Source organism: Anas platyrhynchos, chromosome 4 (assembly GCF_047663525.1).
Source record: "Anas platyrhynchos isolate ZD024472 breed Pekin duck chromosome 4, IASCAAS_PekinDuck_T2T, whole genome shotgun sequence".
Lineage (NCBI taxonomy): Eukaryota > Metazoa > Chordata > Aves > Anseriformes > Anatidae > Anas > Anas platyrhynchos.
In genome coordinates, this window is record NC_092590.1 from 19,191,064 (window position 1) to 19,214,471 (window position 23,408).

General features: G+C 45.2%; 1 protein-coding gene across 4 annotated transcripts in view; it reads left to right on the plus strand.

Annotated features, from left to right (window-relative positions):
- FRAS1 (Fraser extracellular matrix complex subunit 1) overlaps nucleotides 1-23,408 on the plus strand; it is a 149,685-nt gene that overhangs the window by 58,457 nt on the left and 67,820 nt on the right. For all 4 annotated transcript variants that reach the window (XM_072037126.1, XM_072037125.1, XM_072037124.1 and 1 more), the window contains exons 10-19: nucleotides 1,845-1,934; nucleotides 3,347-3,494; nucleotides 6,332-6,475; nucleotides 6,793-6,927; nucleotides 13,150-13,293; nucleotides 15,200-15,340; nucleotides 15,772-15,912; nucleotides 16,790-16,963; nucleotides 19,484-19,624; nucleotides 21,663-21,806. In XM_072037126.1, the coding sequence (XP_071893227.1) occupies nucleotides 1,845-1,934; nucleotides 3,347-3,494; nucleotides 6,332-6,475; nucleotides 6,793-6,927; nucleotides 13,150-13,293; nucleotides 15,200-15,340; nucleotides 15,772-15,912; nucleotides 16,790-16,963; nucleotides 19,484-19,624; nucleotides 21,663-21,806 (1,402 nt within the window). The remainder of the gene's footprint in view (nucleotides 1-1,844; nucleotides 1,935-3,346; nucleotides 3,495-6,331; nucleotides 6,476-6,792; nucleotides 6,928-13,149; nucleotides 13,294-15,199; nucleotides 15,341-15,771; nucleotides 15,913-16,789; nucleotides 16,964-19,483; nucleotides 19,625-21,662; nucleotides 21,807-23,408) is intronic.

The window sequence follows — 23,408 nt, forward strand, 5'->3', positions numbered from 1 at the left end:
AGCATAGCTTCCCTCAAGATAAACTAGCTTCCCCAAGTTATGCGCAGTCATAGTTTATCTCAATAGTGCAAGGTGCCCATTAATTAACTGCAATAAAATATTATCTCAAAAAGCACGTAAAATATTTTATTTCCTTTTTCCTTTTTTTTTTTTTTTGAGGTACAGGTTTGGATTTTAGGCACCTGCATTAATAAATCAGAGCTGATGTGAAGCTAGGAGCATTTGGATTCATCTCTTCATTAAGGCACTATTAATTTTCTGGTCACATCGTTCTGTTTAAAACATAATGAGGCCACAGATATGAACTGCAAATCCTAGACAGCTCAACGTAGTATAGCAGCATTATGTGAAGGTAGGGTGGAGGCTTAGCTTTTAAACCCTTTCAAATAAACCTGTGCAGAACTGCCGAATGAAAGCATCTGCGGTGGTTCTGACCTAATCTTCAAAAAGCCATTTTCAGCAGGTTACTGACGAGCTCTGGGTACAAGTTATGTGGCAGGCTGGGATAGCTTTGGGCCTTGAAGTGGATGCACTCAACCAAAACTACTCAGGCTGTCAGCATCACAAAATCCCACTGGAGCACTTCCCAGCGCCCTGCTAAGTAAGCACACTTGGTGAGGAGGTTCAGGTACGTGCCTGAGGTGCTCACAGGGGATGCTGCAGCCCACCTGAGGTGGTGGTGCCTGGGTTGCCCACCTTCAGTGTTACTTCCAACAGCCCTAGCAGCCCCAGAACTACAGGATCAGTAAGGCAGAGCTTGCAGGGTGCTGTGTGCCTAACCCAGCCAGCAGCACTCTGGTATTTAGAAGAAGCAGAGGTAGAGGTTTCCTTCCTTGCCTCCCAGCCCGACATAGCCTTTCAACATTCCCAACCTGAAATATTCAGTGATCTCTTCAGCAAAGCCACACGTGGCCTAGAAATCTCCGTAGCCTCTCCCTTTTCTGGCAGAGCAGTGGGGTTGCATTTTTTGGGGTGTGTAGGGGAGCCATGTTCCCTGCCGGGTTGTTGTCGGCTTTCCTGTGGTTTGTGTTTGCGTGTGGGTGGGGATGTGGGTAGGGCTGGGGCTGAGAGGGTTTACAACACATAACAATGACATGAGAGGCAACCATCGCCACCAGCAATTTGAAGTAATGATTTAAGCAGCAAAAATGTATAGAACCAGGGGAGATTCAGGCTGTGGGTGGTCCTCGAAGAGGAAATTGAAGCTGTTTCTTTTGATCCGTGTCCTGGTTCCTTAAGATGGAGTCTCCCTCTTTACTAAATATTCAGCTTCCACGAGGGCTTGTGCCCAATCTGGGCATGTCATTCCTTTCTCCTGCTGCTAAATTCTTACCTTCAAACCAGAGCTGTTTAAGTGAACCCTGTGGAGTTATACATTTGTAACAAAGAACAGGCTTTTTCCATCTGGGATAAATAGAGCATGTGCTTTGAAATTCTCTTGGGGAAAAAAAAATAACACATTGAAAATGAAGGTAAGCTTCTGTGCATTTGAATCTTGACAGTGGTCCAGTAAAATGCTGGAGATGGGCAGTGAATAATGGCATTCCTCTTCTCTGTGTTTGCAGTGGGTTCTACTGGGGGACTCTTCGCAGGATTTAGGGATGAAGCAATACCCTTATCACTGAGTTCCCTGGCCTTTTCTGAGGTTACTTCTGTGACTGCAATATTCATTAAGCACATTTTTCAGACTGTACCTGCAGAGATGAAGTAGGATAGAGAGAAGATAACGTGAAATTAGATACTGAAGATTGCATTCCAGAGCAAGAGCTGTTCTGCCTCTGCATTCCACAGTATTTTTGGTATTGTTGATTTTGTTTGAATTGCTGCAACCTTTCTCTTCACAGGGTGAAGAATTAATTCACTTAGATGGGAAGTGCTGTCCTGAATGTATTCCGAGTAATAGTTATTGTGTTTACAAAGAACATAGAAAAGCTGTAAGTATCCTGGTACTTCGGAGCACGTAATAGAGAATTCTGCTTTAGAGGTTTGGAGAACTGACTCTCCCTCTCCAGTTCCAAGAAGGATATTATTTGCAAGTCTAGCAGAAAAATAATCCATTAATGCTATCTGCAGATTGCTTTTATAATTTACAGAACACTTGTTTATAATGTGTGCATCTGCTGCAGAGTTTAAGTTTGCCTTGCTTTCCTCTGTGCGGTATAATCAATCATTTCCTGTTAATATTTAATACACATCCTCATTGCTTTCCTGTACATTTCGTGGAGTTAAAGATGCCTGACTTCCATCCGGCACAGGCTGCATAGCAGAGGCAACGTATAGCATTCTGCCTATTCCATCAGCTAGGATTTTCTCTGTAAGAGTCCATTGTTTTCTGAATGTTTTCAAAGAATGTTCTTTCTGAAGTTGGATAGAAGGAGCAGGTTAAGGATCTTTGTTGAAATTCACCAGCAATGGGCTTTTCATTGCTCTGGCAGATAAGGGCCTCAGCTAACGGCTGCTGTTTGCCAACAGATGTGAGAAATAAGAAGTTTAATGCTGCTCTTTCTTTTTTTTTTAAATGTTAACACATCCCTTCCTCACATCTCTCTCTCAGACCCAAGTGAGGTAAAGCATATTCAGATGCCAGGTTTATTGCAATTTGTGCTTTATCCCTTTCAAGAGAGGAACTGGCACAAAAGCTAGACGGGCAGGCGGCTTGCTGACTCTTTTCTGCCTCTTGGCTTCCTCACCTGGTACCAGCAGAGCCTCAGCCATCGAGGGCAGCTTCAGGGACCTTCTGAGCAGACCCAGGGATCGCAGAGGGTGTGAGATCTCTCCCCTCCATTGACTTGTAAAAGTAGGCAGCGGCAGGCGGGCAAAAGAGAACAAGGCAGCAGAAGAGAGGAGGAGAGGAAGTCAAATGGTGCCGAGGTTAGAAATTTACCTTGTGGCAAAAAATTTATTATGTAAATGAAGAGATTCACACCCAGAACAGACTACAGGTGTCTGTTCAGAGAAAGAGCAGGTTCAAAGGATGTGAGAAAGAAGGGGACAAGAGAGACAGCAAGATGTGGGAACACAAGCAAATGCCTTCAGTTAGAGCAGATGAAGGTAGGTGCAGAAGCAGAGAAGACTGCTAGCTGCAAAAAACACTGGTTTGGGGAGGGAGTGCTGAGAGGAAATGCAATTAGGAATTCGTGAGCACTTTGTAGATTGCCTTGATCTGGATGGCAAACATTACAGAGGTGCACAGTCCCACATCCCCCGAAGCAGCCCCCGAGATGTTAAATTCACTGCTAGCGCTGATGTAGCCTTGAAATAGGCTACAGACTGCAGAGCTTGGCAGCTGTGCCCGTGGTGTGGGGCGCTCATCCTAACCCTGCCCCTTTGGTGTCACCTTTTGCAGGATGGAGAGAAATGGGCAGAAGGGCCGTGCAGCGAGTGTGAGTGCCGGGACGCGGAGGTGATCTGCTTGCAGCGCTCCTGCCCGCCCTGCCCGCCGGGCAGCCTGCCTGCTGGGCTGGAGGACGACTGCTGCCCGCGCTGTGAGCCAGGTACCCAGCCAGCACCACGCGGGTCTCACCGCCGCTCGTGTTGGGGGGAGCACGCTCATTGCACATCCCTCGGACACAGGACGGGGCATATCCTGGCATCCCGGCTGCCCTTGCATCCCCCGTGCTGGTCTGGCACCTGCAGTGAATTTTAACTTGTCTTCAGTTTGCAATCATAAATATCATAAATAGGCTGCTTTCCACGTGTTTCTGGACCTGTTAGAGCGAGGCAACAAGAGGGCCACAAAGGTGATCAGAGGGCTTGGAGCACCTCTCCTCGGAAGAAAGAGCTGGGGCTGTTCAGCCTGGAGAAGAGAAGGCTCCAGGGAAACCTCATTGAGGCTTTTCAGTGTTTAAAGGGGTCTTATAAAAAGGATGGAGAAGGACTCTTTACTTGGGTAGATAATGATAGGACAAGGGGGTATGGTCTTAAACCGAAAGAGGAGAGATTTAGATTAGACATTAGGAGAAATTTCTTCACTGTAAAGGTGATGAGGCACTGGAACAGGTTGCCAAGAGAAGCAGTGGATGCCCGATCCCCGGGGGTGTTGAAGGCCAGGCTGGATGACCAACCTGATCTAGTGGGTGGCATCCCTCCCCGTGGTGGGGGGTTGGAGTAAGATGATCTTTAAGGTCCCGTCCAACTCCAGCCATTTTATGATTCAGTGATTCCATAATTAGGGTTTCTGGAGAGGCTTAGGGTTCCATCCAAAGGATGGGGGACAATCCTGCTGACTTCCCTTCCCTTAAATCATGGCTTTCCACTGACAAAAGATGGGATGGTGTTTTGAAAATGTTTTGTCTATTCCTTTATTTTCAAGACAGCAAGTTTTGTAAGGCAGAGGTCTGAACCTTTGCAACTCTTAACAAGTGTTTTGGAGCTTATGGGCTCCTGAGTATTTCTCAGGAGTGGGAATGAGAAGGAACCTGCCTGCACTGTTAAGCCACAAGCTCACCTGGAGCTGGATGGCTGCCAGTTAATAATTGTTCGGAAAAATCAAAATAGCCTTAGCTATGTGTTCATTTTGCATATAAATTCATTTTTCTCCAGGATGTTGTCATTCTCCTTCATTTACACTTCACAGTTAGTATGCTTTACATTTCCTAGTTGGTAGGCTTTATCTGTGATTTGCTAATTTTTCCTATTGGTAGCTGTTCTTGTTGTATTCATCTAACTTGGGTTTTATCAGAGTGCTCCAGTTAATGGTTTATCTGAGTAAAAAGAAAATAGCTTCACAGTTTAATTATGCTGTCATTTCCAGGAGTGGCTTGGCACATTTGCCATATTAATGTTTTAAAGCTTGTTATTTACTGCATGCTAATAAAAATGCAAAGCACTACAAATTGAAAAGTGAGGAAAATGGGTTTTGGGCAGTTCAGATGCAATTGTCCTGGATTTTCAAAAGGGAACAGCGCTTGCATAGACTCCTATGCAGGAGAGGACAGATAATAAAGTGCTCTCAGCACCCATCTGTTCTGCTTCTTATCAAGAGGTATCACTGTGTGCTGGTTACCCTTGAAAATCAGACCTCTTCCTTCAACTTCTGCACTGGTAGTGCTTTGGAAAAGATGTCCTTTGAAGTCATGGCATTGGATGAACCTGCATTTTTGTGTCCTGATAGGCAAATGGAAATTCCCCTTACCAAAGCCTACAGGTTTTTTTTTTTTTTTTTTTCTTTCTGTTTTTGCATCAGAGCGGATGTGAAACAAATGCAAAACCCAGCCTGCAGCAGTTCAACCTGTGAGCCAGGAGCTCCAGCTCCTAACACATCTGCATCTTTAAAGCCAGTAAAAATTCATGGCTGCTCCTCACAGATGTGCTGGGGGAAGCAGGCAGGCAGAAGCCATTCGTTCTCAGCCACTGTAGAGCATCTAGCCCTAAGCACAATGATATTTTGGTGAAAAACAGCAAATATGCCAACTTACTGAGAACATTTGTGTTGGAGCAGAGGGAATTTTTTGTACTTAGAGAAAAATTGCCTGTTCTGTGGCTCACCGAGCAAGTCAGTTCATTGTCAGCCGGTAAGGATGGGGCAGCGTGTACCTTCGGGAAGTTACTGGTAAGAAATAGATAGAGACAGAGCTTTCTATTCATTTCTCTTGCTTTTTGACTTTGGATTCCTCCTCACCTTGCATCTGTCTGCCTTCTGTAGCTCCTGAGTCCCAATTCTTTCCTTAGGTACAGCTGCCTGGCAACTTGCAGTTTGTTGAGTGTAAATGAAGGAGAGTTTTCAGCATTGAGTCCCTTTGTGCTGACCCGTCAGGAAGGAGCAGACAGCTTTTCTTCCAATGAGCAAAAGAAGCTCAGTAGTAAAGAAAAAATAGTCTTTCTCCTGGCTTCTGCAGGGAGATCAGCATGCCCTTTGAGAAAATAAACTGTGGTCAAACAGTGTTTGCTACAGTGCTGGGACACAAAGCTTTTCCCTGGAGGGGATGTGCTCTGCCACCTGTACTTTGACCAGGCATGGGCGCAGTCTTGACTTATTGCAGGGTCTGGCTGAAGGAAATTCAGATTTAGATTGTTTTGAGCCATTAATTCCTGGTGACCTAGGATTTTTACTGTTGAACAACAATGTGGACAATGAACATTGTTTTTATCGATACTCTGGGAAACCAGAGTCTCAACAATACCCCCCACATATGAGAATAAATAAATAAATATCATATTTAGCCCCTTGCATGCTATTTTGGAAGAAAACCACTCCAAAACTAAAGCACCTTGAACCAGCAACAGAAGCTAATGAAGAATTTTACTTGGATTTTGCAGTGTGCATTGCGCTGTGTCTTCCTGACTGAAAACACTTTTTTTTTTTGGCCTTTGTGTCTTTTCCTTGTGCTAGCTGAGTGCCATCCGGACTGTTTGACCTGCTCTCACTCCTTTGATCACTGCAACGCCTGCCGTGATGCAAGGAAGCAGCTGCAGAACGGGCGCTGTGTGGAGAGCTGTGCACCGGGCTTCTACCAGGATGGGGGCGCTTGCTTAGGTAACCTCTGCCAGAGTTACATACCCTGTCAGATGACACTTCTGGGGCTCGCTGTGCTTTTGTCTGCAGGATCCCCCAGGCTTACTATAAACAGATTGTCTGGCTCTGCTTGGCAAAGCAGTCAGACATATCCTGAACAGTACCCGTGAGCTTAAGGCTTTCAAAGGTTTCAGGTGGAAGCCCCTGGAAAATGTGAATTCTCAAATTCTTTTGCCAACGTGAGACAAAATCATCTCTTAATCAGAGCAGGGGTGTCTTGCTGCATCAAGGCGTTTAGAATTAATACATCTTTCTTTTCCTTTGCTTTCTCCTGGAAGCCTGCAATGAAACATGCGCAGCCTGCACCAACGGATTCGAGTGCTCCTCGTGCCGGACATCCCTGCTAATGAAGAACGGGCAGTGCGTGACCTCGTGTGGGAAGGGCTACTTCCAAGAGCAGCTTCTATGTGCAGGTAAACCAAAGCAAAAAAGACTGCAATGCTTTGTGATAGCAAAGCAGCAGACAAAAGCTGTACCCAAACTATCAGATAGACAGACTCTCTGTTGAGGGACGTGCTGTTGACATAGGTGTTAATATTCACCCTAGAGTTAAGCCACGAGTGAACAGAGGAACCAAAGCTATACAGTGTAAAACTGATTACTGGGTGGTTTAGTCATTAAAAATCCTTGGCTGATGAGTTTGGTTGGTCTAAAACTTGGTGCTTTTGTACAGGTCAGTTCCTGATTTTCAGCGCTGTCCTCTTTCAATTCAGAATTCTCTTTTGGAAATATTACTGGTGGTGTTGAGGGTTCAGAGCAGGGTGTACGCATTAATTTTACAGAGGATATAACACCCTGAACCGTGCCAGACAATCTGGTCACCATAAGGGTTTTCTCTGAGTTCAGTGTGGACTAAGCTGCAGCCGCTAATGCCAGACCTCTCAGGAGGCAGTACGTTGAGGTGGAAAATTATTTGGAGGAATGGGGGATCAATAGGACCCAGAAAAACACAGAGAAAACACTTCTTGGAAAAGTTTTACCCTGTGTTACAATTATTCCTTTCATATAATATAATTCATATAAAGTTAACACTTTTCTCCTCTTGGTGTTGGCCTTTTTAGAAAGCTTCTGATTTCTACAGCTCTAATTCAGCAGAGGGGTGAAGCACATGCTTAACTTCTTGAGCCATCATTTTAATTTCTTTGGGACTGGCCCAACTGCATAAAATTAAATACAGGCTTAGGACTTAGGGCAGGTTTCAAGGGAAAGCACTTTTGATTCCAAGTTCAGCTTCCTTTTCTAAAGTGGTTTGCCTTGAAGAGCTGATTATTTGTTTCAGGTTCTGAAAATTTGAGAAACCTGTGTCTTTCAGCAGAGACTGGAAGACTAGGACCCCATTGTGCATGTATAAATAGAAAAGAGAGACCCAGTCCAAAAGAATTTACAGTCTTAAGTACCAAATAATCTTCTACTTCATTTGGTTTTATTTTACCATTTCCTTTCCACCTGCTCCCAGTGTTTTAATTGGCAGTGCCCACGTACTGCTGGAGCAGTAGGGAAAGGCTAATGTTTCATTTTATTACTGGTTTGTAGATTACTGATTGTACATTCCATCCAAATTTGCAGTCACGCATGCTTGTAGCTGAAAGTTGCTGGGAAAATTTGTTCCTGTTTCCTCAGAGGAATTAAACCAATTTGCTTTAGTTCTGCCTGGCTGCATTTTCTACATAAAGTAAAACCAGTGGAGAAAGTCTTAAGTTTCAGATACGGTCAGTAATTTGTTTCCATTCACTCTTTCTTTGTAACCTCTTCATTTTTACCAATCTGTGATCTGATTGTCCAGACAGGCCGTAGGCTGTTGAGGAATAATTTTCTCGTAATCGTTCTACCATCGGCGATAAGCACGTTCCAAAAGCGTAACAAGGATGAACCGGCCTCTGTTAATGGTTACGGCTCCAGTAAACTCTCTCTTGAGGAATTCACTCTGGAGATGAAAAACGCCTGTAAAAACAGGTTTCTTGCTCCGTCCAGCTGCTGACACGCTGCTGTCAGAGTTGCAACAAAAGACAAGGAATTAGTCTTTCCTTTTATTCACATTTTATCACATCTGGTTTAATTGAATCCATTTGAAATTTCGCAGTGCAGTTGTTTGATCTCTTCCCAGTTTTAGTCTTACACCAGGCTTGTTTCCTGCCTCCCTCCCTACACCTGCTTCTGTAAAGTATTAAAACCAGTGAGAGAAAGTAAAGTTGAGAATAAGAAGTGGTGGATTCAGATATGCAGTGGTGTATTTAAAGGTCATGGGTCACTTTGAATGGGGCTTGTGGTGGAGCAGTAGATGCAGAAACAGGCTGTGGAAACAGTTAAGACACCCCCCCCACCAGGGGCAAAGCAAAGGGAAGCAAAAAGAAAAGATGTCTGCCTGGTAGAACAGAAGGGCTCAGAGGACTTGCAGTGCTCAGTGCTCTCATTGCATTTTTCTAACTTAATTATTTATGTTTTCAAGATTATTCAAAAGCCAAGGCAGAACACAAGTGTTCCTGCTTTGATCTCCCAAAGCGCCGATGTTGAAACATGTAACTTGACACTAACAGACCCAGCTCACTCTGCAGCAAAGCGCGTGGATTTGTGTTCCCAACCTGTTGTCTTCCTCTGCTGCTTCCTGCCTGCAGAGGCTCACCTGGAGGGGAAATGACCGGATGGGACTCAGCTGACCTTGCCCAGCCCACAGGAAGGATGGCAGGCTAGAGGTGGTTGCTGGTACCACGCAGCACAGAGCCTGGACCCTTCTGTGCTTTCCCAAAGCCAGGCGATAATTTTGCATTGTGCTCTTGCTGGGGTGCCATTTGACCCCTGAAGTTTTGTCTGGTTAGTGCTGATTTTCTGGGAGGATACCGAACTGCAGCTTCATGAATGCCATTGCGTCAGCTAAGGCAGAGAGCTGTGCATCCTGCTGCAAGAGGAAGGTCCAATACATTCTTCTCAACGTCTTTCCTTCAGCAGCAGCACCTGGTTATGTTGCAAGATCTCGCATGTGTGTCCAATATCCACACTGAAGGCAACAGGGAACACAGCGTGGCTCCTACCAAGTCTGATCTGAAAACAGCGAGAAAGGGTGAAAACAGTTTCCTGGCAATGCCATCACTCCTGTTGACGTGTTTTCACACAGCCACTTGCTGCAGGCAAAGATGCCTTAGCTGACAGCGGCTCATTGAATGCTTCCATTTTTCCCCTGCTTTTTCAGTGAAGATGAAGACTGGCTGCTGGGGCAAGGAGCAGCTGTCGAGGCTGGAAGTGATCCAGTGCTACAAAGAGCCAAAGCTTCTCCAGGCAGGGTGTGTCGGAGGATTCTGTGGGGTTTGTTCTCAGGGAGGGCTGGCAAAGCAGAGCTGGGAACTGGGGCACTGTGTCGGAGCTTGGTCTCTTGCTCCAGAGACTTGTCTGTTGTCCCACCTTGAGGAGATCGTCACTGATCTTGTACTTTGAGTCATTTGCTCTGCTTCCAAATGCTAAATGGGCCTGTCTTGCTACGAATCAGGTTGCATCCTTTCCTTTTCCTCCCTTCTTCCAAATCCACTGCTTAAATCCCCTTCCTTTCTGTCTGAAGGAAGATGCATATCAGAGAGAGATACTCTGTCCAGTAGTCTGGATGCAGAGGGTCCGTTTCTTAGCTTTTTGCCAAATCCACTGCACCTTCTCCGAGGGTCTGACAACCTCTGGCAGGTTGTAGTTCATTTTGCTCACTGTAGCTGAAGCACCACAGAAGTCACTCTCCACCTGGGAAGACCTGCAATTTCAACACAACAGCTGCCTCACTTGAAAGCTGCTCTGATACCCTGCCAAAAAGGCTTGTGAGGGCCAGAGCCAGCAGCGAAGGTGAGCTGGGAGAGAGGGTTGTTGGAACCGTGATGAGGCTGGATGAGGACAGCCCTGAAGAATGGCTGCGTGCAGATGGGGGCAGTGAGGCAGCGCTGAGAGGACTTAGAGCCCAAGCATGGTTGCCCAGCTGACCTGGCTTTCATCGAAGGGCATTCTGAATACAGCTGTACGCAAGGATGTCTGGTTTGGAACCGAGTCTAGAGGCCAGGCAACCATGAGGGAGAAGCCTTTCCTGGAAAGGGACAGTATCTCCAGAGATGACATGAGAAGTTTTGGAAATAACTGGGTAACTTGGGGTGTGTCAATGTATTTAGGCAGGTCAACAGTGAGGGGGTCAAGCTGCACAGTGGCAAATGTATTATTAAGAGCTCGAGTCCTGCTGTCCAACCTTTCCAAAAGATGTTGAAAGTTAGAGAGAGCTCAGAGAGGAGCAAAGCAGTTGTGGCTGGAAGGTGAAGTGAGGACATTTCAGTCCGTAGGAATTTACAGCATGAACTCATACTCTGCAGTTAACTTGCAAGTGTAGACGTGCCCTGAGAATCATCCAAGCTGGAATGAGATGCAGCTTTCTATCAGCAAGGGAAATTAGCAACTGGAGCAGAGAAGTGTGCACAATCTTTACCTTGAGATAGGATGCCTGCTATTTGTCGTGTTGTGATTCAGCCACGATTCGGTGCACGTGATAGCTGTGCCGTATGTGCTGGTTTACCTTGCCGTAGGAGTCGGTGGTGGAGGCCGGTCGGGTGCAGGATGATCAGCATCCTTCTGAGAGACGCCTCACATGGAAGTATTCAGGAGATAGAAGAGCCATAGCGCTCTGAAGAGATGAGGAATAATGCAGGAGAGAAAAGTGAGCAGCCAGTTGCAGGGCAATAGAAGAGGAAGATGAGAAAAGGTGAAATAAATGAAGGTGGAATTAGGGAGAAAGAAAATCAAGAAGGCCAAAGGACCAAGTGCTGGGCATGTACTCAAATGTCCTGTGTCTTGGCCCCATAAGTACTCCCTTGTCTAACCCCAGGCATGTCACATCACCTCTCTGGGCTCCGCTTGCCTGCCTATGAGATGGAGAGGATAACGCTTCCCTGCCTTGGGGAGCGATGAGACCCACGCAGATGGGGTGTTTGTCTTCTGTGCAGTGTGACTCATATAAGCACAAACATAGGTGCTCCAGCTCGTTAATTAACAAACCACAAGAGCAATTATGGCCTCAAGCAGACAGAAGAAGCATAAAAACCATGCAAAACAGGAGTGAGAGGGGAGTGTTGGTGATTGCTTGTTTGCCGTAAACTTATTTACAGCTACATGCTGTGCTGCATAGTCATTCCTACACTGTTCTGCACTTGCCCTGAAATATCAGATGTGGTCCTGGACTGGAAACACTTCACTCTCACCTGCTCCTGGGGACAGGAAGAATCGGATCTTTTAGGGGTTTATTTTGGCAGGAAGGTGTTTGCTTTTGTCACTGTTCTGTACGTAAGTGTGCTCTTAGTTGTGTGGATTAAGCTTCCCAGAGAGTGCCAGATTTTTTGCTGACCAGCTGCTGCCGCATCTGCTGGTCCCTGCCTTACGCTTACTCATAGGTGAGCTTTTCTTGAGTGGCTGCAACTTCAGGCACGTTCCTGGATACGGGGCAAGTGTCAGAAGGTGCCGTTTTATCCCACCTGCTGTGGTCTGGGAGCACAAGCACGTACCTGCCTCATTGTGAAAGACTAAATTGAAGAACATCTTTAGTACATATTTGGGCGCAATCGAGAAAAAAAAGTAATGGTTAAAGGAACTGTGATTTGTACGGTTAGTGCAAGCACTGATAGGACAGGATTTAGCGTGCGTCCTCTGCACGGATCCCATAAATGGGGAGCACAGTGCGCTGCATTTTCCTCACAGCTGAATTTGGACAGCTTTAAATAAAACTCATTCAAATAAAAATTTCAATAAAGCTCGTTCAACAGCTGCTTTGGGAGGCGGAATTGATCTCCCTACAGCTATTAGTTGAATTGTAAGACATCATCATAGGTTGAGGATGACTGTTCTGCCTACGTGTTCCTGTGCCCAGGTTCCTGAAGGGGCATTTTTACTGCCTGTACTGCCGGCGTGTGCTGTACTTCAGGTATGTGGTGTCAGAGAAAAGACAGGCAGTGCACACTGGCCTGGACCAGGGACCCGCTGCCCCCATACCCCAGGAATTACTGAGTCTGATCACACAACAATTTCTGCCCTGCCCAAGAAGGGTCAGCCAACAGCCAGAACTGAGTTATTCCTACACGGGTGCAGAGTCCTGGCAGGGCAGGAGGAGTTGTTTTTAGATGCAGGCCATCTTGTTTCTAATTTTGTGGGATCTTCACTGCACCCCTGCCATCTGATTCTGTTTGCTCATGAAATTGGCTTAATGTCAGTAGTTGCTGCAAGGATTTGATTGCAGGAATGTTTTCTCAGTAGCATGTGACAGGGACTCTTCCCACTTCCCTTCCGTTTGGGCTCAAGCAGCACCCAGCACCATGATGAGCAGGACTTGACAGGGTTACCAATGTCCTCCCAGTCTGACTACAGCTCCAGAGACAGCACTGATGCATGTTACATGTCACGCTGTGTGTACAAAACTAAGGTGTGAATCGTACCCCTGAGATGAGTTGACCTGGATGAAAATACTAACATAGCTAAAGCAGTTATCCTTTGCCTTCTTTTCCTTTTCCGAAGCAGTGAGTGCCTCTGAATTTAAGGTACAAAATTGCAAATAAGTGAATTGCTGCAAATTCTTCATCTTAAAAAGATGATTGGAAGTCGATTGTTCATTAATCTTTCACCTTTCTTTCCTGCAGCTTGTCACGAGTCCTGTTCTTCGTGCTGGGGACCTGCTGACAACAATTGTTTGTCCTGCAAAGACACGTCACACGTGCTAAAAGCAGGGCTCTGCGTGGCCAGCTGTGGACAGGGATTTTATCTCAAGGATGGAGTCTGTAGTGGTAAATGCCTGTTTTCTTCCTCTAATTGCAAGAAGCTTGAGAAATGCTCTGCAAAACAGAAATCAATATTTCATTTAGCCATGCAGCAGCTGTGATTTTATTCACGTCTAAGAAGCCAGATGCACCTCGTGCATAAATATCGGATGAGGAAAGCTGATGTTTGTTTGTAAGATTATTAATTCATTTAAGATAATCAGATGCTGAAAGGTTTAAGTTTTTTTTCCCTTCATTGAACAGCTTGAAAGCCTGACTGAGTTGTTTCTGGGGGCTTGACAAATCCATTTGTCTGCGGAAAGAAAAATGGCCCTTGCCAGCAGGTTTCTATAAATTTGATTATAATTCAGCATCACAGTAACTAATACCTACACAACAGATGAGGCTTGAGAGCTGGAAAGGTTTTCTCAGAAGAAGGGGAAGAGAAGGCTGGAGGGAATTAAAGACCTAAGTCAAACGGATCATGAAGGGGAAAAAAATCAAAGATTTTAAAATGTCCTGCAACCATTCAGGCCCTCCTTGTGTTTCTGGTGGCAGCCACCTCCAGCTGCTTTGAAGGACTCTCCAGCACAGCCAGTAGTGTTGATGCAGGGGTCGGTTGTCTTTATGCAGCCCTACCTGAGACACAGCTAGCTAGAAAGCCTAAAACCTGGAGCATGTTGACAAAATTGCTGCTATTCTGGCCACTTCTGAATGAGTCGCACTTTGACCGGGTTCCCCTTCAGTTTGGTTGATGTCTACACCAGTAAATTTGACACACCCGTGTTTTGCAGTGTGCAGAACTGAAATCTTACATCTGTAGCTAGAAATCATGTAAGCCTAAAGTGAAGTTTTACTCCGGTGCAGCTTGGCCATATTCGTGATTTTATTGCCAGTGATTTCTCAAAACTGCATAGCTGTTCCTCACACCTGCCAGGATTCAGGCCTTTCATCTTCCACCAAGAGCATTGATTTTGATACCCAGCTGGAGACCTGTAAGCTGTTCTAAGAGAGGCTGTCTGACTGGTGAAAAGAAACAAAAACTGGTTAAGTAAAATGCTTGGCCCCTCTGAATACACAGCAGCAGTTCTGCTGGCTTAGGGAAGGCAGAGTTTCATGTGCTCCTCCTAAACAACAGGTCACTTAACTTCAAAACCGATTGCCCGGGAGAAGGCAGACCACAGGAATTGATTAGAAATGATACCATGCTCGACTTTAGATGCATTTTCACACTTAAAACTTTAATTTGAAGAAAAGGGAAAGAGGGGAGAGAAATAATAATTTTTTCAGCTCAACTTTTCTCCCACCTTTTACTTCCTGCACAGTCTGAGAACTGATGTTTGTTGTACAAAGCTGTGTAGATGCATTATTTGTGAGACCATTGGTGAACAGGAAAACAAACAAAAAACATTAGCTGGAAGGTTTTTTTCTGTATGTCCTGGGACATGTATACCTGTCTCTGGATTCAGTGGATAGGCGTTTGAGCTTTTCATTAGGAAACAAAAAGATAGATGGATGAGTGTCTGGTCTGCATGTACCAGCAGTGGTAGCAGTTGGGTCAGGCATGGAGATGCAAACCTTTTGCTCCAAATGGCTGCTTATGGAGAGCAGAAGACCGGTGGGATTGTGAGACTCTTCCTTGCCCCGTGGGGGCTGCGTATGTGAGGAGGTAGCGTGGCTGTAGCCCCGTTCCTGCTTTTTGTACGTAGGAGTCCTGGACATGATATGGGTCAGTGAGTACGTGTCTACACTCACACGTCTACCCCTGTGAATGTCACTGCTTATTCCAGGGAAGTGTAAAAGGTTGCTTGTGCTGGAGAGGGACGTTTAAAAGATGCCTTTCTGACAAAGAAAAGACAAGGCACGGTTTGTTTTCCTTTATTTTGTCTGCGTATTGAGTGAGTTTCATTAACAAGCTATCCTTCTTTGGCAGTGTGCGACCAGGCCTGTGAAACATGCTATTCAGATCAACCCGAGTGTTTAACCTGTGCTTCAGATAAGCTGTTACACAACGGGAAATGCGTTTCAGAGTGCCCAGATGGATATTTCCCAGGCAGCCATGGAAGATGCAGAGGTGAGAGACATATATGCAGGGACCTTAAGTCTCTCCAGGCACTGTCCACATGTTGTCTTCTTTTCCACAAATGTTTACCTTTGGGGAAGGAATTTTCAGAGCGCAGAATTGCGAGTGGGGATAGGGAATTTGATTTTTTCATTTTCTTTGGTTCATTTTTGATGGATTATTTTAAATTACCCTTTTTGCTTTGTGAAGCATATGAAGACATACTGAGATACATGTTCGAAGCACTGCGTGAGTGGGAGTTATTATTATTGTGTTTCTGGTTATTAATGCTTGTGCACTTCTGCTCTCATTAGTTCACAGAGCTGAATATCGTGCCAGCTGGGAGTTCTCATTGTTGCCTGGAGGATACTGTAGTCAGCAACACAGTTTGCAAGGAGGAAAATGAGGATTTTTCAGTTGAGTGTGCTCTCTTTCTTTATCAGCTTGTCACGATTCGTGCTCCACCTGTGAGGGACCTCTGGCCACGCACTGTACCTCCTGTTCCCTTCCTCTGGCATTGCGCCAGGGCCAGTGCCTGCGAGGCTGTGGAGAGGGTTTTTATCAGGATCACGACATCTGCAGGGGTAAGCAATGTACTTTGGTTAAGTTTCTCAGCTGCTGTAAGTCACCGTATCTATCTTGGCTTTTGTCGGAAGGCACTCAGAGTGCACCCGGTTACGACACTGATCCTTTATTCTATGCGAAACTGGTCAAGGAATGAATAATTCCCACGTTTACTTACTGATTGCTTCCCGTTTTGAGAAAAATCAAATTTTCTCAAGTACTTTGTGGTTTCACGCCCTCAGGATTTCCTGATATTGGGAACTTTTATTTTCTCCGTGCTATTTAAATAAATGCCCATTGCTAGCACTTCCAAATTTTTGTTGAGCCAGGTTAAGAGCTGGATGGAGTTGTACACACACCTAGTATGCTCACAAAGACTTGTGGTCAGTTTTGCAACAGTAGAAAACCTGAAAATTCAGGAGATGAATTTAAGCTTCCTACAAGCCCTCCAAATTGCCTTTTCTTGCTGTCTGTCCTAGCGAGGTTATGGTCATCTCTGCAATTCCAGAAATTAAATTAAATTTGACTGCCTGTAGCACGGTATCATGGTTTTCTTCCAACTTCATCAACTATTTGAGAAAAGAGCTGTTATTTTGGGGTGTGAAAAATACTTTTTTCCAAAGTGGCTGTTCCATGATAGGAAGCACAGCACTCCATCCCTTCCTGGAATAGATTCCTTAGCACATGAGTTGCTGCAAGGTGACTGCTCTTGGAGCTTCAGACCTTCTACAGCAATACAAAACCGCAAAGAGGGATGAACAGGAGGGCTCAGCCCAGTGATTCTTCCCTCTCATGTTCACGAGATGCCTGGGTTTGCGTGGTTATTGGGCCTTGCCTGTCCCTGGGAGACAGCTGTCCTCAGGCTGTGGCTCTGATGCTCTCCTCACCTGCTCACAGGTTGCCACCCGTCCTGCCGCACCTGCCTGGGCCCGGCGCCCTCGCAATGCCTCCGATGCTGGGCACCAGAGGAGGTGCTGCAGCCTCAACAGCCTGCAGAAGGAGCCGTGCACGGACTTTGCCTCTCTCACTGCCAAGCCCGGTTCTACCTGGATGTCACAGGAGTCTGCAAACGTGAGTAGAGAAGGGGAGCAGTTGTTTGAGGTACAGGGCTGCGCTGGATTTGATGTGTTTGTACTGACTTTGTACTTCGTTTGCTTGTAACGTGCTTTGAGTGCCTCTGTAATGCTTCTGGAGGAAAATATGCTCTATATTCAATTTGTAAGTAAAGGATTTAGTTACTTCTTTTTTTTTTTAAGTGACTGGGTTCAAGTCTGGCCATCTTAGCTTAGCTTTCTGTTCATTGAAGTTGAGCATACAGTTTTTAGCACTGACTTATTTTGAAGCAGGATCAATCCTTAAATCCTTTTCAGAAAAGACTGAGCTTTTTCTTTATTTAGCCCCTGGAGCAGGTCAAGACATCCCACAGCAGGCTTTTCTTTTGAGGAAGCTCTTCTGATACATGCCCTGCAGCCCGAGTGCTATCACTGCTCCTGAAATACCAAGCAGGAAGCATTCCCAAAAAGGTTTGGAAGAGAGACTTAGATAGTGTACCGGGGGGATTTATATGGTTTCCCACTGCTCTGAGACAAAGCTGTTGTGGACTTCAGCTAAGGATGTTTTCTGGGCAGATCAGCAGGTCAGTCAGTTGGGTTGTACAGCGCTTGTGGCAGCCAGTCTGGATGTCTGTGTAACAAACATCCTGCAGCGTCTTGAAAACAATGCATGGAGATACAGGCTGAAGGAGTCGGAAGGTCTCGTGGCAGCACAGACCACGCTAAACCTAAGGAGCAATACTTTCATAGAGGGAAGTGTTTTCCCTTTGTGGAAAGAGCAGTCATGGAGACAGTGCCTCTACTGCACTCAAGTAATGTAATAGTAATAAAACCAGCAGCAGCAACAGTGCTAGTGATGGCTGTTTCTTCCTGGTCAAAATATTTGCTGGAGGTGGACATAATTTAAAATAAATTTATATTGCTTGTGCCTCTTCATGACAACTTGACATGAGACCATGGGCTCATTTTTTGCCTTAGGGGCTCTTTAAAAAGGAAGAAATCTTTTTTTTTACAGAATGGTTCTGTCTTTAGCAGTGACATATGCAGGCTGTAAAGGGCCTGGTGCTTTGGGCTGGCTCCTGAAGGCATTAGTGCAGAGCCTGCAATCCAAGCAGGGTCTGTCCCTTGGCAGGGAATGGCTTGTCTTGGCTGAGTCCAGGTTATGGGATCGAAGCTGAATGAAGAAATCCCTATACTCCTGCCTGAAGTGGGTGAGCAGGCCTGCACAAACAGGCCTGAGCAGAGTTTGGTGACAGTGCTGAGTTATGTCACTGGGCAAGAATGCCGGCACGGCTCCGCTTTATTAACGCTGCCGTATTAGTGGTGGCATTAGAACAGTCCTCTGATTTATTGCAGGAGGCTGTGAATGTTCACAGTTGGAGATTTTGAGCTACCCATCTAAAATATTGATGTAAAATTTATAGATGCACCTTTTTGAGAATGTAACCCCCAATAGATATAATAGAGTATGTCTGCGTTGTCTGTGCAGAAAAAAACTCATGTTCATATGTAGGTTAAAATGCTGATTCTGAAAGTTTTACCTCTGTAGTTGCAAATTTCTCATCAATGCACAGAAATATTCCTGTCCCCAGTTTTTGAATGCTTTGAGATTTCCCTGATGAAACTGTACAGGATTTCTCTCTGATTTGATTTGAGTCAGTTGAGCCGGAGATAGTCCTGGAGATATTACATCTGTGATGAGGATCCCTGATTTCTCTCTCTGGCTCTCTGACAGTCAGGCAGCGAAGCATACTTGCATAAATCATTCTATTTCGTTTCTTCTCTCCAGCCCTGTGTCTGCCTTGTCTCCCCAGAGGGCAGGAAGTCTCTCTTTGTATCCTAACAGGGACTAACACAGTGGAACCCGTGGCCTCAAGTCCCTGTTCTTATAAAGACTAGCGGTGGTGATTTTCAAAATATTACTTTGATCAGATTATTTAGTTTAAGCTGCTTGTTTTAGGATCAGTACCAGTAAAGGCCAAGGTGAAGAAGCCTGACATTTTAACTGCACTCTCTTTATTCTTGCTGAATTGTCCTTTTAATGAACATGCACTTCACTAGCTGGAAAGTCCAGTGGCCAGCCCAGCTCTGTCCACGTGCTCTCACTGCTCCAGAATGGCTGATGAAAACCGTGCACTGGTGTTGGATAGACAATCCTTCCTAGGATAACTGTGGGGTGATAGCAAAGGATGATTTCAGACTCTGTAAGTCTGCAAGACTCAGGGCTCTTAGAGAGGAGAAGGGTATTACACGCCATCGTGCATCTTGGCTTGCCATTTCAGAAATAAATTGCATGGGTGCAATGACATTCAATATGCAGCTATCTGTGGTTGCCCCTTATCTTCAAGAAGTGTGCTGTGCAGCCTTTTTGCACTCCTGCCCTTTCTACCTTTCACAAGCAAACAAATCTGTAAAGGAAATGCCTTCCTGTTGTCTTGGGGGACAAAGCAATCTAGCTATGCTCTAGGACAGTAACAACACAGATAAGCTCAAAACCAATTTCCTTCTCTCTATCTTCTTGTTTTTCCCTTCCCTGCAGAGTGCCACTCCTCCTGTGCAGGCTGCATGGGGAACACTTCCCGGGACTGTACGTCGTGCCTGTCTTCCCACGTCCTGCTGGAAGGCAGCTGCCTCTCCAAGTGCCCAGAGGGGCTGTTCAGCCATGAAGATCGCTGCTCCCGTGAGTGCACAGTGCGGGCACCTGCAGCTTATGCTGTTGAATTTCATTACATGCACGTTTTCTAAAGCATTTCTCAATGTAATTAGAGATGCTGTCAGATTTATATGAGGCTATTTAAGTATTTTCAGGGGAGAATAGTATAGTCCAATTTCAGAAAATGGAATCTCCTCCTAATGGGAGAGAGGCATGCACACTGAATCATAAATTATAATCAGTTTTGCTTCCCTGGACAGCTTCCCTGAAAATATTTTGCTTTTCATTTCACTAGGCTTGGATGATGTTCTTAGCCAGTGCACTGTGGCAAAAGAGGTCTTATTGGACAGCACTGAAACATGGTCTGCTTTTATTAGACTAGATAAGCATATTGAATTTGCTTCAGCTTTATTTTTAATCCACTGCTGGCTATAGGGCTGGGCTTAGAAAGAAGGAATTCTGCAGATACAGGAGAAAAGCCATTACCTCTACGGATATTGCCTCACTGGTGGAGGGGACAGTATTGTTTGTGTCTCAGCTTTGCCCACTGGTCAGCAAGTGGCTTTTGTGGTCACGTTGTTTGATCCCATCTAAGTGGCTGACTGTGACTACTGACCTCCCAAGCAAGGAGGTACATTAACTCATGTATGCTACTCGCAGAAAATTCCAGCCTTTGGGGTGTGTCTTTCATTATTAATGGCTGAGTACAATGGGTGAGGAAATGCCGGCATTTGAAAGCTGGTTAGTCCCTTCAAGGTCATCTGAAAGGTGTCTGGTGGTTTATAATAGATTCACTGGGACAGGCGTCCCTGCATCTGTTCTGGCAGTAGGATAAATTTGCTGAAGTTGTATTAGTCACATCCCTGCGAGGGCTCACGTTTAGAGAGAGGAACCCCTTCCCCAGTCTGTCACTCTGCTTATGCAATGTATTCGTCCAAGGAACAACTCTATAAATACTTTTAGTTGGCAGGCTATTGTAAAGATTCATCAATTCTGAGGTTGTGCTCTGCCACCTTCGAGCTGAGGTAACTGCTGAATGCTGCATTACGCAGTTCCATACCCCAGGCTTATGTAAATGTCTTGAAAAACAAAATTTCAGTGTCAGGGAAGTAGCATCTTTCTGTATGCTGCCAGCTTAGATCTCCTGCAGTTTTTGAACGGCGAAGCTCAGTTAATATAGGTGCATCTAGAAAATTGATTCTTCCTTTTGAACACTGATTTCACGGGCGTGATTTCTGAGAAGCTGGGAAGGAAGCGGGACTTGACGCATTGGATCTTAAACACTGGAGCCTTATGCTGTGGCAGCTGTGAAAAGCCCAGCTTCCACGTGGGGAGCGAGCAGTATGTTGCCTGGGGGAGTCCTGAGGTGGGAGACTTTGAAGTTGTGTGCTTTTATTCATGGAAGAGTTTTTAAAGTAGTTTTTAAGAGGTTTTTACAGATCATTAGCTGTAGTATTTCTGTCTCCCTCAGTTCTAGCCTGGAACTCATGGAAATATGGCATCTGGCTGTAAAGGTAGAAGGAAACAAAAGCAGCCTGAGTGAAATTGTTTTGAGCAATCTTAATCGCTTCTTCTGCAATCCTTTTGTTGAGCTTTTGGGAGACAGAATAGCTAATGCACTGGCACAGCACTCGGGTTTTATTGGTTTCAGTTTGGGAGGTGTTTGTGCAGAAATAATTTCCTTGATCCCTCGCTCATGAATATCAAGCTCATGCCACTGTAGTTTTATACAATCCCCCTCTCTTTCTTACATGCACCCGCATGTGCTGGAGGGAAGAATAAAAGGTTCAATCTGTTTATATTTTGTGTAGATCTCTACCTTGATGAATGCAGAGAACAAATGCAACTGCTTTAATCTTCAACTCTTTTTTTCATCTTGTTTATTCAAAGTGAGAATGGAAGAGCCTTCCAAGCCACAGCTCACCAGTTGCTGGTGCTATTTGCATCAATTTATGTCCACGTTTTGTAGGAGTAAATGATGATGATAGGGGCTGTTTTTCAGGGGAGGGAGGGGTGTAAGATGGACTGCAATGAGAGCATAACGAGTGTTGATTTTCTTACCCAGCCTGTCACCCATCATGCAAGACGTGCCGCGGCCCTTCTGAGTCGGAGTGCTTGACCTGCCATCCCCACGCAGCCCTGGCTGGGGGAAGGTGCAGGACTAGCTGCAAGGAAGAGCAGTATCTCAACATGGTGGGATATTGTGTGGGTAAGTAAGAGGCAATGGCAGAAGGGGGTCGTACAGAGCTTCCACAGAGCTGCCTGAAGTGAATTGCAAATTGTGTAAGGTTGGTAGAAGGGAGAGGGAGATAAGACACACTTTGGCCAGGCTTGTTGCTGCTTAGTTTGGTGCTGAGACTTGAGATCACTTGAGATCAGCAAGGAAAGCTGCTCGGGTCCTGCAAAGAGCTTCAGCAAAGTGAGATAAGGAAACATTTGTCATTCAGAGAAGGAATTTGTGGGGCCCTAAATTAAAATTGGCACAGCTAGGATTGCTGTGTGCATTTCTGAGAGATATTAGGATTTATACACAGGGGTTATACTTGGGTGCTCAAGTGCCTGCACTTAAGCCTATCATCAGAAGCCACTGATTGCATTTACCTGTTTAAAAAGAAAAGTCATTTTTAATCCATCGTGCAGACATGTATAAACATATCCTGGGAAGAGCTCCAACAATTTCTAAACTTTATCAAGTCTTTTTTTTTTTTGTTATCAAAAAATGGTACAGTGTGTGAGGCTTAAGCTAGGTTGAACAGTTCCATATGATATAAAGAATCCTAAGAAAAGAGAAAAATGCAATAAATGTAATAAATACATCCTCTGAGAGGCTATCATTCTCAATTTAATCTAGATGGCTCCCTTTCCCAGGGACTTCTTTTTGCTTACGATATATGTGTTTGTTTTTTGTTTTGCTTTTAATGACAGACTTGTTTCTTTCCTCTCAGCAGATTACTTTTATAAACTGTTTCTTCACCTTTCTTGTAAACAACAGTTACTGTTTAGTCTGCAGGGGGGAACAGGGAAGGGGGAACAAAGTATATGAGGAGTAGGAAAAGATCCCAAAAGCTTCTAGGTATGCAGGAAGTTAGGTTGGGGAGTCAAGGTGTTTCGGACAGTCAAGTAGTTACAGTATTGAAATAATTCAGCATTTCAGTGTAAAAAGCTGTTTCTGCCCTGTAAAATTTCAGGCCCTACAACAATACTCATTAATGTCATGTAACATCATAGTTGTGTGCACCTTGCATATTCCACCTTATTTTCCCATTAATTGGCATTATGCTTCCTGTGAAAAAAGCCACTGGAAATGTAGTCTTCCAGATGTCAGTTTTATTTGCAAAATAGTGCTATTTATCATACACCAGGATTCTTTCTGAGGAGGGTTTCTGCTGCTTGATGCATGCTGTGTGCTTTAATTATCCCTTTTAGACTACTGCTTCCTGAAAGTTTGGTGTCATGGAGCAATAAGCATGCTCCCAGACGATTAGGTAGACATCACGGTGCCTGGCAATAATGAGGAGAAGAAATTGGAAACAGTGGGGTCGCTCAGGCAATGTGCAGGGCATGGTTTGACCTCCAGCTTCATTACGCTGGCAGTGATGAATCATCTGCAAAGAACCTCGCTTGGCTTCCTGGGCTCCAGAGCAATTGCAGTCGGTGATGTATTTGTTCCCTACAAACTAGCAAGCTTTGCTTTGGAGCTCTGTAGGCCCTCAAAGTGGTCCCCTGTTTGGAGAGCTGTCTTCTCAAAGGAGAAATATGTTTTCAAGACTTGGTTCATAGTGCCTGGCATCACAGAGTGTCAGCAGTGGTT